This window comes from Aspergillus tubingensis, assembly GCF_013340325.1.
Source record: "Aspergillus tubingensis WU-2223L DNA, scaffold_7, whole genome shotgun sequence".
NCBI lineage: Eukaryota > Fungi > Ascomycota > Eurotiomycetes > Eurotiales > Aspergillaceae > Aspergillus > Aspergillus tubingensis.
Window position 1 is genome coordinate 1,431,354 of NW_023336281.1, and position 17,491 is coordinate 1,448,844.

Below are 17,491 nucleotides of genomic sequence, written 5' to 3' on the forward strand. Positions count from 1 at the left end.
AGGGTTTTGCATCATCACAGGCATGACATCACTGCCTCGGGATCGACCCGCCAGCCTTTATTTGCTCCCTCGTATTTCTTCTTTTACTTTGCACGCTTATGCTGTTAATAATTCGATTACTTCTCTCACATTCTGGCCAACTCTTGGGTTTGTAAGGCCCCTGCTAAGCTCTCCTACTAACCTTAATTGTCTTGGAAAACCCTGGGCCCAACCCAACTTTTCCTTCTACTTATAAGCGCTGACGGTACCCTCTCTCTCTCTCCCCCTCCATCCTCCTCCCCTCCTCTCATCTCCCCCGTCATTGACGGTCATTCTTCCTCATCTTTAACCCATTCAATCCTATTTATCACATCACATGGGAGTTGACTCCCATCCTCCCGCTCCCATCATGTCTATCAAACGTGCGCTCTCCAAGATTGTACCCAACAAGTCGTCGCCCGACGATGAGTCGAGTCACAGTACCCCGGCCTCGGCTGCATCCATGTCTCCCCGCCGCAGCATTCTCAGCAACTTCCTGCGCGATCGCGACTATGCCTCTTCCTCTGATGACGGCTCAGATGACTCTTCGTCGCCTGGCAGCATCAGCAAGAATCAGCAGAAACGCCTGGCACGTAAACAGCGCAAAGAGAAGTCCCGTCTGAGCGAGGAGCGTCATTCTGACGAATCCGATTCGCGTCGGAAGGAGGAAGTCGCTAATGCCACCCGCGAAGAGACCTCGGAGATGAAGGCTCGCTATGGCGAATTGCCGCTGATACAGTCCCGGACACGCCCTCGTGAGGTCCGCACCAATCTAGATGCCATCTCCGAGTCCTTGGTGGGCCAGCAGGTCTGTTTTACAGCTCGTCTACATATCATCCGTCGCATGAGTGCCAAGCTGGTCTTCCTCGTGTTCCGCCAGCAGCTGTTCACCTTCCAGGGTGTTCTGCATGAGGAGGCAGGCGTCAAGTCCATCGCCATGATTCACTGGGCCGAGCATCTGCGTTTGGGTTCCATTGTCCGTGTGCGGGGAACAATCCAGAAGCCTCAGGTGCCGATCTTGGGCTGTACCATTCACGACGTCGAGATCTCCATCGACGAGCTGCACCAGGTCGTGCGTCGCGAGGAGCCCGTCCCATTTAGTATCTATGAGGCAGAGATTCAAACGGCCGAAGAGGAGCGCATCGAAGGCCGCCGCAGTCACATCCCCGATCGCGTTCGTCTCACCAATCGTCTACTTGACTTGCGCACCCCGACCTCTCAGTCCATCTTCCGCATTCAATCCGCCATCTGCAACCTCTTCCGATTCGCTCTCGATGAGCAAGGCTTCATGGAGATCCACACGCCCAAGCTGCAAGGCTCTGCGACCGAGTCAGGCGCCAGTGTCTTCCACGTGCAGTACTTCGGGCGAGATGCTTTCCTGGCGCAGAGTCCACAACTAGCCAAGCAGATGGCTATCGCCGCCGATTTTGGCCGTGTATACGAGATTGGCGCTGTGTTCCGAGCCGAGAACTCCAATACCCATCGCCATCTGACTGAGTATACTGGGTTGGATATCGAGATGGCCATCGAGGAGCACTACCATGAAATGTTGGAAGTGCTGGATGCCGTGATCAAGTCCATTCTTCAAGGTGTGTATGGTCGTTACCGCCGCGAGGTGGAGACTGTGAAGCACCAATTCCCGTCAGAAGATGTTGTGTGGCTGGAGAAGACCCCCATCCTGCGCTTCTCGGACGGTATCAAGATGCTGAATGACTCTGGCTGGCGCGACGAGGACGGCAACCCGCTGCCAGAGGATGAGGACCTCCACACTCGCGATGAGATTCGTCTGGGTGAGTTGGTCAAGGAGAAGTTTGGCACCGACTACTACATCCTTGATAAATTCCCTGCCAGCGCACGCCCCTTTTATACCATGCCCGACCCCGAGGATGACCGATTCACCAACTCGTTCGACATCTTCATTCGCGGTCAGGAGATCGTCTCTGGTGGCCAACGTATCCACGACCCCCACATGCTCGAGGAGAACATGCGTCGCTCTGGCATTGACCCCGATACCATGGAAGACTATATGGAGGGCTTCCGCTGGGGTGCGCCACCCCACGCTGGAGCAGGTGTTGGTCTGGAGCGTCTGCTGATGCTGCTTCTGAAACTGGGCAATATCCGCCTAGCATCTCTCTTCCCTCGCGACCCCCGCAGCTTTCCGGCCAAGCCGGTGGCGGCACAACTGCGGCACCCAGAGTCATCGACTATTGATCCTCCGTGGGCGCGCGACAGGAAGGGTGCCATCGCACAGGATACGAGTCAACTCCAGCCGCTCGAGCATCTCATTGCCAATTACGGCGATGCTACCTCCACCTCCTGGGGCGATGAGCGCTTCAAGATCTGGCGTGACATGGGCACGGGTGCCGCTATCTCCTACGTGCCCAGCAGCAGCAACTACGTGATCATTCCAGGCAACCCCTTGTGCGATCCCAAGCAGTACCGCCAAGTGATCACACAGTTCCTGCAGTGGTTGCGGCGCGAGACAAAGTACAAGCCCGTCTGGCTGCTCTGTTCCGCCGAAGTCGAGACCATCCTGGGCGAGCGCATGGGCTGGCGAACTCTGTCCTGCATTGCCGAGGAGCGCGTAAACCCAGCCCGCAACATGGCAGCTTCGGACGGCGAAATTGCTCGCAAGATCCGACACGCCGAAAGCGAGGGCGTCAAGATTGTGACCGTGAACAGAGGCGAGATGGTCTCCGACGAGGTCCGCCAGAAGATCGACCAGCGCGTCCAGGACTGGCTCAACAACCGCAAGGGCACACAGGTACACTTGTCCGAGATCCGCCCCTGGCGCGATCCCGAGCACCGCTGGTACTTCTATGCCGTCGACAAGGAGGGCACCATCTGCGCCTTTGTCGCCCTGGCCACGCTCGCCCCCGTCCACGGCATGCAGATCAAATACAGCTTCGACTTCCCGGGCTCCCCTAACGGCGTTATCGAACACATCGTCACCCACGCTATTCAAACAGCCGCCGCCGCTGGCGTCAAGTCCTTCACATTCGGCGCCGGCGCCATGTCCTCGCTGACCCCCGGCCATAACCTCCGCGGCGCGCGCATCAAGATGCTCCAGCACACCTACGACACCATGGCCAAGCAGTTCCATCTGGTGCGCAAGAGTGAGTTCCGGGCTAAGCTTGGCGCCGAGGACGACCCGCTCTATATTGCTTATCCGCCGCACGGCCTGGGCAGTAAGGGTATGCGTGCGGTGCTGCATTTCTTTGAAGATTGATCAATCTACCTGCGAAATTAAATATCCTCTCTACTCTATTTACTAATCTTGGAATGAGATCATGGCGTGTTTGTTATGGTGATCTGACTACAGGTAGATCTATGTGGCTTTTGGATGTGTTTTTCTATGTTGTGTCATGCCTGTGTGCTTGGGATGGATGGTTCGCATTAGATATTCCCCCTACTGTTTTTGTTGTCTTGGTCGTGGAGCGATGGATATGACTGTATGTTTTAGGGCTACTTATGTTCTGTGTTTCCTCTCGTTTTTGAATGTGCTTTCATACAAAGACGGAAAGATAGACGCAGCGCCTGTGTAATGAAGCTATGTTGTATGTATGTATTGATGTCTCGATGAAAGAAAGAATGTCATACTAATTCGTCACTAAATATTGGTAAAATCATAATATGTAAACAGTAATCATACAAGTGCCGAAAGTAGTAATATACCAATATGCAAATCTCATCCACAGTAATCATGCACGCATGTATATACCTGTCCAAGGAAAGATTTATAAATCACCGCACCTTCTTCCCTTCTCTCACCCCATCTACTACTACCTCCCCATCCCCATCCACATCCTCATCTCCTTCCTCCTTCTCCCTCTCCTCAGCCATATCATCTACCACTCTCCCCAACTCCCCAACCACCCACTTCCCAACCAAAACAGCCACCACAGCCACTATCACCCCATAGCACGCCGTCGGCACCAACGACCTCGGAAACACATTCCCCAGAAACGGATCCAGAATCACATCCACCGCCACGGGCGGCACATGTGTCATCAGCTCCTTATCCGTGGTATAGTAGTCCGCCGCGGCGCGGATACGTAGGAACAGAACGGAGTCTGTGATGGGCTCGTTGCTGTCGAGGGGGGTTTCGGGGTTGAAGTTGGTGGTGGTTGTGTCGTCGAGGTCGAGGTTGAGTTCGGAGTTTGGAGTGCTGGCGAGGCGCAGCGAGGAGTAGTTTGTTATAGAGGAGAGGAGGAAGGTGTCTGAGAGGGCGTGCGAGAGGGTGTATGTTGTTAGGGTGAAGGATGTTGGTTGCTTTTTCCATAGAGTTAGTATAGACTAGGTATGAGGGTAGATGGGTGGGTTTGGGGTTCGGTGGGGATAGGGTCACGTACAGTTGCTAGCCAGCATATGCGTACTTCATAGCGTCGACCAGGCGTGAGGTTTTGGAGGAAGAACCAAGATTCAGTCCCTGGTGAGGACTGGGTTGGGAAGGATGCGTTGAGGTGTGTGCGGAGGATGGGGTGGGAGGGGGAGAGGCGCGCGAGACCTAGGTCGTCGATTGGGGGATGCGGGGTTGGAATTGTGGTAGGGGGAGGGGCGAGGAAGATGGTCTTTTCGACGTTGGCGGTTGCGAGGGTCGTGAAGAGGAGGAAAGCGAGGAGGAGGTAAGGGATAGAGGAGGGGACATGGCGGGGGAGGAGGGGAAGGGCGAGAGGCATTGTTGGTTGGTTATGGTCGATGAGGGGGGTGTTTCGTGGTGTGTAGTATTGTTTTATATGGTCATTGTTGGAGATAGAATGGGACAGAAGCTGGAATGGACCTGATGTGTTGCGTTAGAGGACTTGATATCGTGTGAGAAGTGTGGGATTGGGATAGGTACTTGTCTGAAGCTTTACTGGAGATCTAGATCGGAGCTGCGGTGGAAGGTGGAAGATGGAATATCCTTGCTGTTTGATTTCAGAGATATTCGTGTTTAATACGGCCGTATAGGTCAAAGAGTCAGAAGGTGTAGGACGAGGACGAGGGATCAATTGAGAGAAGAAAACATGGCAATTGCAATGGTAATGGTGGTGAGCAATCCATGGACTGCGATGATCCGGCTGATGTTCGGCGATCTTTCGTCATGCCGTCACTGCTCTCCACGTGACCAGATCTTAACCGGAACAGGGTGCTGACTCAGCTGTTGACCGCCAGGTGGGCAGTATCCAATCAGAAGGCTCATAGCCCAACGCGACCCAACGGACGGATCAACCACGGCGGCATCGTTGGGTTGACAGCGCATGAAAGACCACAACAAATCGAGTCGACCGATTCTCGTCCTGCTCCTCCATTGTCACTAACCAAACAGTTCCCCAGGGTTCGTGGCCTCTCCCTCCCTCCCCCCCGTTTTTACTAATTTCCCACCTGTTCCCTTTCCCTTGAATCTTCCTTTCCCTCCCTCTTCATCCAATTCACCATCTCCAATTAACCCCCTTTCGTGCCCTTTGTTGTGGTGGCTCGTTAGGTTACTAACTTTACCCCTGAAACCCCCGTACAGATCGCCCTTGGGTATTTTAATTTTTCCCTCTGTCCACATTCCACGCCCACTCCGTGTCCCTCCATCAATCACTATCTGAAACTTATCAATTCGACTCGCCAAAATGAGAGAAGTTATTTCTTTGAACGGTGTGTGCCCAATCCCTCCCTCGCCGCCACTTGATTTTTCGCGTGGTCACTAATGTTTGTGTTTCCCCCCTCACAGTTGGTCAGGCTGGTTGCCAGATCGCCAACTCCTGCTGGGAGGTATGTTTAAACAGGGGAAATCGACCCCTCCTTTCCTGAAACAATATTCTGAAGTCAACAACATGGGCATATGCCATGAATTATGGGGATAAACAGTGGACTAACGATGTTGTTCAGCTCTACTGCCTTGAGCACGGTATCCAGGTATGTGAAAACAAACGCCTAGGCACGCCTTTGTCGAGCGTTGCCACTCCACATCGATGAGCAATCCCACTGACCTTTGCTTGCTGATGCCAGGCCGATGGTTACTTGACCGAGGAGCGCAAGAAGGATGACCCCGACCATGGTTTCAGCACCTTCTTCTCCGAGACTGGTACGTTTCCATAGCTCTCCCCACCCAGTGCACCCTGCTTTCCTTTCGCCTGCAGCCCACCCTAACAAATTATGGTGTATAGGTCAGGGCAAGTACGTTCCTCGCACCATCTACTGCGACCTTGAGCCCAATGTTGTCGATGAGGTCCGCACCGGTACCTACCGCAGTCTTTTCCACCCCGAGAACATGATCACTGGCAAGGAGGATGCCTCGAACAACTATGCCCGTGGTCACTACACCGTCGGCAAGGAGATGATCGACCAGGTCCTCGACAAGGTCCGCCGTGTTGCCGACAACTGCGCCGGTCTCCAGGGTTTCCTGGTCTTCCACTCCTTCGGTGGTGGTACCGGTTCCGGTTTTGGTGCTCTCCTGATGGAGCGTCTGTCCGTTGACTACGGCAAGAAGTCCAAGCTGGAATTCTGCGTCTACCCTGCTCCTCAGAACGCCACCTCCGTTGTTGAGCCCTACAACTCTATCCTCACCACCCACACTACCCTTGAGCACTCCGACTGCAGTTTCATGGTTGACAACGAGGCCATCTACGACATCTGCCGCCGCAACCTCGGTATTGAACGCCCCAGCTACGAGAACCTCAACCGCCTGATTGCCCAGGTTGTCTCTTCCATCACCGCTTCTCTCCGTTTCGACGGTTCCCTCAACGTCGATCTCAACGAGTTCCAGACCAACTTGGTCCCCTACCCCCGTATCCACTTCCCTCTGGTGGCCTACGCCCCCGTCATCTCCGCGGACAAGGCTTCCCACGAGTCCAACTCCGTCAGCGAGATCACCATGAGCTGCTTTGAGCCCAACAACCAGATGGTTAAGTGTGATCCCCGCAACGGCAAGTACATGGCCACTTGCCTGCTGTACCGTGGTGATGTCGTCCCCAAGGAGACCCACGCTGCCGTCGCCACGCTCAAGACCAAGCGCACCATCCAGTTCGTCGACTGGTGCCCTACTGGTTTCAAGATCGGTATCTGCTACCAGCCTCCCCAGCAGGTCCCCAACGGCGACCTTGCCAACCTCAAGCGCGCTGTGTAAGTTCTCCATCTGATATGCTTCTTTTCAAGGGAGTAAAAAAGCTAACGGAAAACCAATTCTAGCTGCATGCTGTCCAACACCACCGCCATCTCCGAGGCCTGGTCCGCTCTCGACCACAAGTTCGACCTCATGTACTCCAAGCGTGCTTTCGTCCACTGGTACGTTGGTGAGGGTATGGAGGAGGGTGAATTCTCCGAGGCCCGTGAGGACCTGGCTGCCCTCGAGCGCGATTACGAGGAGGTTGCCAGCGATTCCCTGGAGGAGGAGGTTGAGGCCGAGTACTAGATCTGACCGAATTTTGGGCGGGAGTCCCGCGGGGGGTCTGGCCGGGCCGTCCGGGTGGAAGCCGTGGCTGGCCCTGAAGCAATGTGAATTGATCCGTTGGGGCAAGGCGTTGGCCAAGGTTGTATACCCAAATGAGCAGCGGGACTCTGGCTGCATGCAAATAGGAAGGAGAAGCTTGGCTCCGTAGTACAGACTATGTTTTCTTTTTGTCTGAGTATATTTTCTAATATCCCTTGAAGCAGCGCTGAAATTTACTCGCTCGTTCGAAACACATGTGCAGGATTTTTGGGCACCTAAGAGAATTGTAATCTACATTTTGCAAGTTTCGAGCGAATTGATGATCGTCCCTGTAGTGGTAAAACGAGAAGAAACTGACGATGAGCGAGGATATGAGGCTGTTACTAGTACTCTCCCGTGGTTCGTATTGCATGGCGAAAGGGAGAGTGAATGGAAGTAGAATAGGAGGGACGGCTTTTGAGATGGGAAAGTAAACTCTATGAGATCTTACTCTAAATTACGCCACATCCAGAAAAGGAGGAACAGCTTCCGCCGAGGTGCATACATCAGTCGGATTCGTGCCGACCGGGTGAGCCTCCAGGGAGTAAGTAAACCATGGACCCTGGAGGGTGGAGAGAGACTGGGAAATGAACTGGACTGACGTCGGTAGTACTTGAGTGAGTGAGTGACTGACCGCCCGGGGGGGAGCATAGCAGTAGCAGTAGCAGTGGCAGTGGCAGTTAATTAATGTAGGAGCTGTCTCTGGCTGGGCCGCCCCTCTGCCTGCGGTGCTCGGCTCGCTTTAGTTACTCTCTGGTCGCCAGTTCCTCCCTCCTCCTACTTACTCCTCCTGCTCCCCCTTCTCCCCTAATTTTATTAACTTCTGGGTTACTGTTCCTTTTTTATTTTTTTTCCCCTTCCCCCCTCGGACTTGTCCTCATTCTTCAGCTGTCGGACCTTCCCATTCCCCCTCTTCTTTGTGGCTTCTGGCAATCCTGCCTCGCGACATTCTCCCCCCCATTTACTAAGTTCCCCTCAGAAGAGCTGCTGCTGCCGCCTTGGCCATCCATGCCCCGTGCTGTCTTCCACCTTCAAGGTTGACAGCCGTCTCTCCTGCTCTGCTTCAACACTCCCCCCTCCGAAATTTCTCGGTCAATCATTTGGCGCACAGCGTTTCTACGGAAGGGAGGCTAGCTCCTCCTGAGCTATAATTATGGCTGATAACGGTGAGTCCTCGTGTCCTGGCTGCACAATTGTCGCCCGCCCGAGCTCTCAGGGGACAACGGCCCAACCCCGTCGATTACGATGACGACCGAACAACGGAACTGACGGATGCTCTCTTCTCCCCCCAAATAGCTCGGAATCTCAATCTCAACCTGACTCCGGAGGAGAAACGGGTCTTCTATCAACTCTTCCAGGCCGCCGATACCACCAACCTCGGCGTCATCACCGGCGAGGTCGCGGTTCCTTTCTTCGAGAAGACCCAGTTGGCCCCGGAAACCCTCGGATTGGTATGTCGTTGCCTACCACTCTAGGGGAAAGCTTTCCCCCGCGCAATCGCAAGCGGATTCGGACGGCTAACTGGACCATGGCGACGTGATATAGATATGGCAGATCGCAGACAAGGAAAATCGGGGTCTATTGACCCCTTCTGGGTTTGGTGTCGTCATGCGGCTGATCGGACACGCTCAGGCGGGTCGCGCACCTACAGAGGAACTGGCCTTTCAACGTGAGTGAACGCTAGGTGCTCGTTCTGGCCTCGATAGAACAAAGAATGAGAGCGCAACCTTTGCTGACATTGTTCGCTGTTGCAGCTGGTCCCCTGCCCAAGTTCGAAGGGATCGTTGTCGATGCCACCCCGAATCCGCGTGAAGCAGGCACTACCAGCCCTACTCCGGGCGCAAACGCGCCGATCCGGGTCCCTCCGCTGAACCCCGATGATGTGAACAAGTTTCTATCGCTGTTTGAGAAATCGGATGTGTCCAAAAGTGGGGTACTGCCAGGTACATACATATGCCCCTCCAGCCAGCGCCCCGAGGCCGACAAACCGTGGACACAGTCGCTAACAAGATCATCATGACAGGCGAGACAGCTAAGCAGATCTTCGAGCGTGCGCGGTTACCGAACGAGATCCTTGGTCGCATCTGGAACCTGGCGGATAGAAGGCAACAGGGTGCTCTAGATGCTACGGAATTTGTCATTGCCATGCACCTCCTTACGTCCTACAAGTCCGGTGCGATGAGGGGAATTCCTCAGACACTTCCACCCGCTCTCTATGATGCTGCCGCTCGCCGAGGCTCTCTCCGCTCGTCGGTCGGTTCCCGTCAAGGTCTCGAGGTTCCTCCGGTGCCTGCGATTCCGAAGCAATTCACTGGACCCCAGCGTACGCAGAGTCCGATCAATAGGCAACCGTTCGGATCTCCTCTCTCCGCCCAAGCTACTGGTGGTGACTGGCTTATCTCGCCGCAAGAGAAGGTCATGTTTGACAACATCTTTGCTACGGTTGATACGGCCAAGGCAGGTTCAATTAGTGGTGACCAGGCTGTCGCTTTCTTCCTGGGTGCACAGTTGCCTGAGGAGACACTCGCTCAGATTTGGGATCTCGCAGATATTGATGCGGACGGACAGTTGACCAAGGATGAGTTTGCCGTCGCCATGTATCTGGTTCGCCTAACGCGTAGTGGAAAGGAGGCGCTGCCTCAGACATTGCCTCCCGCCTTGATCCCTCCGAGCATGCGCCGCCCTGGATCTTCGCATTTCAGCCCAGCAGCTCCTATTCCTGCCCAGGCGCCAGCTCCAGCTCCGGCTCCAGCGCCGGTTCCCACACCACACTCGGCGGCTGACGATCTGTTTGGCCTAGATGCGCTTTCTGCGCCGGCACCGGCACCGCCGGTAGCTCCTTCCCAAATTCCGCAGTCAACCGGCGGTTCGAATGCCGCCTTCCAGACTCCTGGTTCCCCCGGCTCGAGAGCCTCTCCCCAGGCTCCCTCAACTACCTTCAAACCGTTTGTGCCGACTTCATCCTTTGGACAGACCCTGCAGCCACAGATGACTGGCGCTTCAGCTGGTGCTCCGCCACCCGTTAGGTCGCCGCCGCCCCCAGCGGATGATCTTTTGGGAGATAACGACCCTGAAGAGTCAAACAAACTGACTCAGGAAACCACCGAGCTTGCAAATCTGTCTAATCAGATCGGTTCGCTGGCTACGGAGATGCAGAACGTCCAAACGAAGCGAACATCTGCCGAGCAGGATCTGTCGCAAACCTCGCAGCAGAAGAGAGACTTTGAGGCTCGTCTCGCTCAGGCCCGCTCGATGTACGAGCAAGAAGTGAAGAACTTCAAAGCTTTGGAGGAACGGCTCAATGCTTCACGGGCAGAAACTGGCAAGTTGCAGCAGGAGTATGCCTTGATCGAAGGAAGCCGTCAGGATTTACAAAACCAGTATAACCAGGTATCAGCAGCACTCAGCGCTGATCAGCAGGAGAACGTAAGTTTGAAGGAGAAGATCCGACAAGCCAACGCTGCAGTTGCTCAGCTCAAGCCTGCCCTCGATAAGGCTCGCTCAGAGGCCCGGCAACAAAAGGGTCTTGTCGCGATCAATAAGAAGCAGTTGGCAACTGTGGAGGGAGAGCGCGACAAGATCCAGCTCGAGATCGATTCTTTGTCCAAGGAGCAGCCTGAAGCGTCGGAGGAGAGAGTTCTCAGTCCAAGTGATGCCGCTCCTGTTATGAGCCCAGCCGAGTCGACAACGAGTCAAAACACCAACCCGTTCTTCAAGCGTACGGCTACTGGATCGAGCGAGGGCAATGCGCTATCTCCGCAGATTTCTGGCGATCAGCAGCGGGCCTTTGATAGCCTGTTCGGTTCCGCCTTCACCTCACCACCGACAACCGCTACACCACCGCCTCCAGTGTCTTTCCGGGCTGAATCTCAGCCCACGTCTGGGGTGCCCACTCCGTCAGTGTCTCCACCTCCATTCGCTCCTGGTCCTGGGTTGGAGCCTCCTGCCCCGGCTCAGTCTAGGCAACTGACACCGGGTGTGTTGCCTCTTGGAGAGACCCATTCGGCGACTTCTTCAACAAAGGTCTCGCCCCCAGGTAGCAGATTTGGTGGTCAGGACACGGCCAGTCTAGGAACAGTCTCGCAGGCAGCAACCAGTGAAGTGGCAGGTCCTTCGTCGGCACAGCCCGCCACCTCTCCGTTTGATGAAAGCGAGGAATCAAAGGAGCGATTCCCCGAGATTCCAACCATCGCCGCAAGTGAACCACCTGCAGTTGGCGCTGTATCACCTTCTGGAGATGACAAGTCTGCAGAGCGCAAAGATCTCAGCTTTGATGAACTGTTCGGCGGGCCAGCACATCAGCGCTCTAAGTCACAGAAAGAGAATGATTTCGAAGAAGCCTTTGCTGCCATGAAGAGTGGGCCTGGAGCAAGCAAATCGAACGGAGCCCCGGCCGCCCCTGAGTCAGAATTTCCTCCCATTCGCGAACTTGACGATGGAGATGAGAGCTCCGACAGCGAAGCCCCCTTGGGCTTTGAGGATAATTTCACCCCCGCCTTCCCTCCACAGACTCAAATCGCCGCAGCACCCAATCCTGATTCTATTGAGCCGTCCCAACTGGCAGCGTTCCCCACTCCTGGAAATGCGGATACTGCAAGCCAGCCTCCTGCGGCGGAATCGCAGCCAAGCCCCCCAAAGTATGAGGACTCCGTTGAAAAGCAGGAGCCAGGAGACTTGCCACGCGAGTACAACGGACTCCTACCGAACCGTGAAGACCCAACCACTGCCCCTGATGCTCCACACTCAGTAGAGTCAAGCACAGGGGCACCGATTGTGGGTGGTGAAGCCCAACGTGACGGGACAAAGGAACCCGAGGCTGCTCCCCAAGGGGCCAAGGCAGGCGCGCCTGACTTTGAGGCTGCTTTCGCCGGCCTCAACCTTGCTCCAGCAAAGGAGGCCGAAGATGAAGATGACGATTTTGAAGCGCCTGATAACGCCAAATCCGGTGTGGACTTCGATTTCTCATTCGACAACCCGTCAGCACAGAAGACTTCTCCCCATCAAGGTGCGGATGTCGCATCCTCAGAGTTTTTCAACTTTGACAAGAACGTATCTTCCTCGCCTCCCGGCTCTGCTGCACCGCCTTCCGAGCCCAGCGCGAAACCTCAGACTCACGACTGGGAAGCGTTGTTTGCTCCGCTTGACAACGCCAATGCTGCTGCTGACGGAGCAAACGGAACGGGCAATACAGAAGCCAGCAAGGAACCCGGCTGGGCTCTTCAGACGGGCACCGAAGATGATCAGATTCTCCAGCGGCTGACAGGCATGGGATTCCCCAGAGAAGAATCCCTCTCAGCTCTGGAGAAGTTCGACTACAACCTTGACAAGGTATATTATCAAACCATCAATAGGGGAAGCTTCCGTGCTAACTGCTTATCATAGGCCGTAGACCACCTGACTTCCAAGTCTTGATTTGCATCCATAGCCTCTTCTATTTTTTTTCGATCCGTGCACATATTTTTTTTATTCTATGAGCCCTTCACTCGCTCCAAATGTTTCCTTCCCCCTTAATTCCTCCCACCTTACGTCCCCTTCCCTACTTTCCTTTTCCTTGACTCATACGTGATCCAGCTTGCATGTTGTTATTGCTGCAATGTATATCCCTTCTCTTTCAGCGGTGTGCGCCTTACCCACCCACATCACAGTCAACTATATTATGACCTACACTTATCATCATCGCCCCGTGTAATTTAGGAACACAATTATTGGATTAGTTCTGAAACAAGAAACGAAGTGCAGAAGGACAGCGGATCCAGAAAGGAAGCAACGACCAAGGCCAGGGTAGAGCGGCCGGGGGCAATTACTACATCTGTATACTGTACCTTTTGATCTGCTTTTTCGCGCCTTCCTTGTTTTGTATTTATTATATTGCATAGCTCATGTTTGGTCAAGTAATCCCTAATACACTATTGTCATTGCTCAAAGTGAAACAACCGTTCATTTACTCGAGAATTGATCCAGAGCATTATCTATTTAATTACTATCTGAAACAAGCCGTCTCATCGCTAGGGAATTTAGGTTTGGTCCGAGCTTCTTTGCCCAGGTGTGGATGTGGGTCTGACATTGACAACGGAATGGACATGCCAATATAGCCTGAGAGTAATCTACATGTGATGCGGGTCATGAAGAGCGTGCAGGGAGCTTGCTTGCATGTAGATAACAGTTGGTCAAGTTGACGGCAGGTTGTGGATGATATGTCACAAGAGACGTATCATAATTGTATTGGTATTCTTCATTTTCCTGTTGCAAACACAGCGCAGCGGATTAAATAATATATATCTAGCCAGCAAGGAATATCAAAGTTCTGAGGGCCTAGCCTTAATCAGCAGTATTGATTGTTCACGGTTTAACCCGGCTTACAATCATTATATGGAAACCTTGGCGGACAGGAGATCCAGGCGATGTATACGTAGCTCCGAAAAGCGCTATAATGGTTGGTAGTAACGGACTAAACCTCTAATGAACGCAGAGATCCGTAGTTTGGACGCGGTGACGATATACATGACTTCAGACCATGGTATTTGGCTTAAAACCCAGATAAACCGAGTTCGACGCATCCAGATAAAGGCGCACTAGACACCACGGGTGACTTGACCACTCTCCATGCCTTTCAGCGAGCTTGACACATGCTGCGAAGATACACGTTGCATCATAACCACTGTTTATCATATTAAGTCAGTCCATGTATGTGGTTGCAAAAGGTGAAGAGAGATTCTTACTAAAATCTTCGATAGAACGTTGTTTAGCGGTTCTCACGGGACTCTTGCCATGCATAATGTTGTCGAAGCTCTTGGAGCCCTGTAGCAGATAATACAGACCACCCATTATGCAGAATACCCCAAAGGAGAAAACGTAGATGCGGAGGATCGTAGGCCACGAGGTTGGTCCACCAGCAAACCAGCCAAATACGCAGAAGCAGGTTGCCACGAGATCCACAGCTGCAATAGCTCCTATTAGTTTCCAGGATGGCCGTTTCGAAGCCCAAAAAGCCCCATCTGATCGGGTTATGAAGATGAGCCAGTTCTCTGTCAGCGAGATTTCGAGGAACAAAACCTCATCTCGCTTTCCGTAGTCTTGCATTATGCCACCATTTTCCCCAGCAGCCAGAATTGTAGTGAGTGTAATCCATGTGCCTACCGCGAGAACAATACCGAGAAGGATTGACATCCCCCAAAGTTTGGGGAGGTTCCATTTCACAGGAGTCTTAGAAAATGGGGCAGTGTCATAGGCGATCGCCAGCGTCGCAATATCAGCAAAGATGGCGATGAACACCACAAGCTGCAGATTGAGGCTTTCGTTCCTAGTGGCTATCCAGAATCCTAGAAAGATCTCCAAGTGTAGCGACAGTGCAATCCGATATACCACGTAAGCGTACATACGGTGGAAGATCTGGCGCGAGGTCTTCAAAGCATCAATGATCGCAGACAAGCCAGGAGCGAGAAACACAATATCAGCCGCTGATCGCGCAGCATCTGAGGAACCTTCCACTGCAATTCCAGTATCAGCTTTCTTGAGTGATGGAGCATCGTTGACGCCGTCGCCAGTCATAGCAACCAAATATCCGCGCTGTTGTAAGATGTCCACCACGTTGTACTTGTGCTCGGGGAAGACCTCTGCGAATCCATCGGCAGCTTCGACGAAGTCGTAAACTTCAGATCCGGACATTGTTCCTCCACCACCGAGCCCAAGGCGCTCTGCATTGTAGACATTTGTGCCCAATCCTAGCTGCCGTGAAGTTTCGCGCGCGATTCCGACAGCATCTCCAGTCAGCATTTTAATAGAAAGCCCCAGGGTCTGCGCTTCCTTGATAGTCTTTGCAGTATCATGTCGTGGAGGATCTGAACAAGGCATTATACCCAAGATCTCCCACTCGCCATCACCGCACTTCCGAGCCACCCCGAGCGACCGGAACCCACGAGTTGCAAACTCTGCTACTTTGTTCTTGTATGCCTGTTCGATATCCTCCTCTATCTGATGATCCTGCTGGACTGTCTTCAGTACAAACAAAGGGGATCCCTTGACACAAGTGATTCGTTGACCCTGAGGTGATTGTACTACTGCCGTGACCTTTTTTGAGACCGGGTCAAATGGGGAGAAATCGAGCACCTTAAACTGCGGGAGCATCGTTTTGGCGTCTGGGTACTCGTTCAAGGCCTTGAAGAAAGCTCTGTCGATGGCATCCATACCCTTCTTCTTTCTGGAAGCAGCTAAGCATGCTGTGAGCATAAGGTCCTCAGGATTGACTCCAGCTACCGTGTATGGCTCTGTCAATGATAGTTTATTCTTTGTCAATGTGCCAGTTTTGTCAGAACAAAGTATCTCGACTCCGGCGAGTGATTCAATGGCAGAGAGCTTCTGAACAATTGCTCTTTTCTTTGCCAGATATGCTGCACCAACGGCCATCGTGGTTGTAACGACAGCTGGCAAGCCTACCGGAACACCTATCATAGTGATGGCCAGGGTGAACTCAAGGATAGTTGTTGTATTGTTTGAACGGTAGAATGATGATACCCAGACAACAATCAAGGTTATGACGACAAGGACAAGGAGGACAATACTAATACCATGGAGGACTTCAGTGAAGTGACCGGTGCCAGTTGACGCAGCATTGACCAGCGCCGCAGCACGTCCTACAGATGTCCAGTTGCCAGTAGCTGTAATGAGAATTCGGGCGTAGCCGCGCTTCACGGTAGATGATGCGTAACATACATCTCCTTTGTGCTTGTCAACTGCCAGCGACTCGCCCGTCACAGAAGATTGATCGACTTGAATAGGTGAGTTGGTCATCACTTTGCCATCTGCAGGGATTATAGTGCCCTGTGGGAATGATTAGAGACTGTAGGCAGTAAGCGACGCCACAGGATCGTTACCTCGTCGACTTTCACTATGTCTCCAGGGACCAGTTCAGTTGCATCGACATCTGCCATCTTGCCATCCCGCAGCACAACAGCCCTGAGCGCTAGTGATTTCTTTAGCTCCTTGACAATAGACCCAGCCTGAAAATCCTGGACAAATCCCACAGACGCATTGAGCAAAAGGAGGCCACAGATAACCCCTAGGTCTACCCAGTCTCGGAGATAAGCAGCTAGTACGGCTGCAGCCTAAAAGCGTATATATTAGCGAAAAGAAAAATGATGGGATGATCCTCATGTCGTAGTGTGCGTACCTCCATAACAAACTGCACGGGTCCAACAAAGAATGACACGAATTTAAGTGCGAGGTTTTCTTTCTCCTCCTTCATCTCATTGGAGCCAAATCTTTTACGACGGAGGATTGCCTCAGTTTCATCAAGGCCTGTCATGGGATCTGTCTGAAGTAGGTTATCCGCGATAGGGTGTAGTCGACCGGTTTGATGGCTCTCCTGTGTGTTTAGTTCCGCACCGCCATCCACGGACTCCAACTCAACGATGAGAGTGTCAATGTCTTCTTCTTCTTCACCTTCATCGTTATGGATGTCGGCCGGTACTTTCGCCTCTCTCGCTATCTTTTCTTCATACTCAGGCTCGGTGTCCATGTCCTTGGGGTAAGTAAAGGGCATCACAGTCGTAAATGGAATGCTTAAAGGCTATAATCAGGACCGCAGTAATCACATATGAACGATAAGGGTCTTTGAGGATAGACGTAAAGGACCTGTTAGCCTATGACTGTGTAAGATATGGCATCCTCCAGAAAAATATGGAGGGAAAATGCCAATAGTGGTATCGAGCGAATAGATAGTAATAGCCATAGGACGGAAAGGACGTCGTCAGGAGCAATAGAATGCTATAATTGAATCCTAAAAAAGGCAAGTCCTAATCAATTGGTACTTAGTAGTGGAAGGAACCACCAATATGCGACCAGCGTTACTGTATCTGGCGACTATCAGTCTGACAAACGCTACTATCAACTGATAGAGCGCTTAAGCCCAAACAAAGTAGTAACAGTAGCATCATGCTGATAACGCTAGTTATCCTAATAGTAGTACTAAAAATGCCTGTTCCATATCGGTCTGTCAAGTAGTAGAATTATAATTGTATATAGTAACATGAGTAAGTG

General features: G+C 52.9%; 5 protein-coding genes across 5 annotated transcripts; 3 read left to right on the forward strand and 2 right to left on the reverse strand.

Moving 5' to 3' along the window:
• Positions 1-388: 388 nt before the first annotated feature.
• erdS (aspartyl-tRNA synthetase, cytoplasmic) lies at positions 389-3,247 on the forward strand (the record flags this gene model as incomplete). Its single annotated transcript, XM_035500540.1, has 1 exon — positions 389-3,247. One exon carries the CDS (start codon positions 389-391, stop codon positions 3,245-3,247), a length of 2,859 nt encoding a protein of 952 aa, XP_035356433.1.
• A 515-nt stretch (positions 3,248-3,762) lies between these two features.
• Positions 3,763-4,697, reverse strand: AtWU_05431 (uncharacterized protein; the record flags this gene model as incomplete). The annotated part of the gene is made up of 2 exons (XM_035500541.1): positions 3,763-4,290; positions 4,371-4,697. 2 exons carry the CDS (start codon positions 4,695-4,697, stop codon positions 3,763-3,765), a joined length of 855 nt encoding a protein of 284 aa, XP_035356434.1.
• A 921-nt stretch (positions 4,698-5,618) lies between these two features.
• AtWU_05432 (tubulin alpha chain) lies at positions 5,619-7,399 on the forward strand (the record flags this gene model as incomplete). Its single annotated transcript, XM_035500542.1, has 6 exons — positions 5,619-5,643; positions 5,720-5,760; positions 5,878-5,904; positions 5,998-6,073; positions 6,156-7,110; positions 7,177-7,399. 6 exons carry the CDS (start codon positions 5,619-5,621, stop codon positions 7,397-7,399), a joined length of 1,347 nt encoding a protein of 448 aa, XP_035356435.1.
• Positions 7,400-8,609: 1,210 nt separating this feature from the next.
• Positions 8,610-12,868, forward strand: AtWU_05433 (EF hand domain protein; the record flags this gene model as incomplete). The annotated part of the gene is made up of 6 exons (XM_035500543.1): positions 8,610-8,622; positions 8,753-8,907; positions 9,002-9,125; positions 9,211-9,399; positions 9,480-12,784; positions 12,839-12,868. The coding sequence occupies 6 exons, from the start codon at positions 8,610-8,612 to the stop codon at positions 12,866-12,868; spliced, it is 3,816 nt and encodes a 1,271-aa protein (XP_035356436.1).
• Positions 12,869-14,028: 1,160 nt separating this feature from the next.
• AtWU_05434 (plasma-membrane proton-efflux P-type ATPase) lies at positions 14,029-16,994 on the reverse strand (the record flags this gene model as incomplete). The annotated part of the gene is made up of 4 exons (XM_035500544.1): positions 14,029-14,114; positions 14,176-16,273; positions 16,327-16,557; positions 16,623-16,994. 4 exons carry the CDS (start codon positions 16,992-16,994, stop codon positions 14,029-14,031), a joined length of 2,787 nt encoding a protein of 928 aa, XP_035356437.1.
• Between the last annotated feature and the right edge of the window lie 497 nt (positions 16,995-17,491).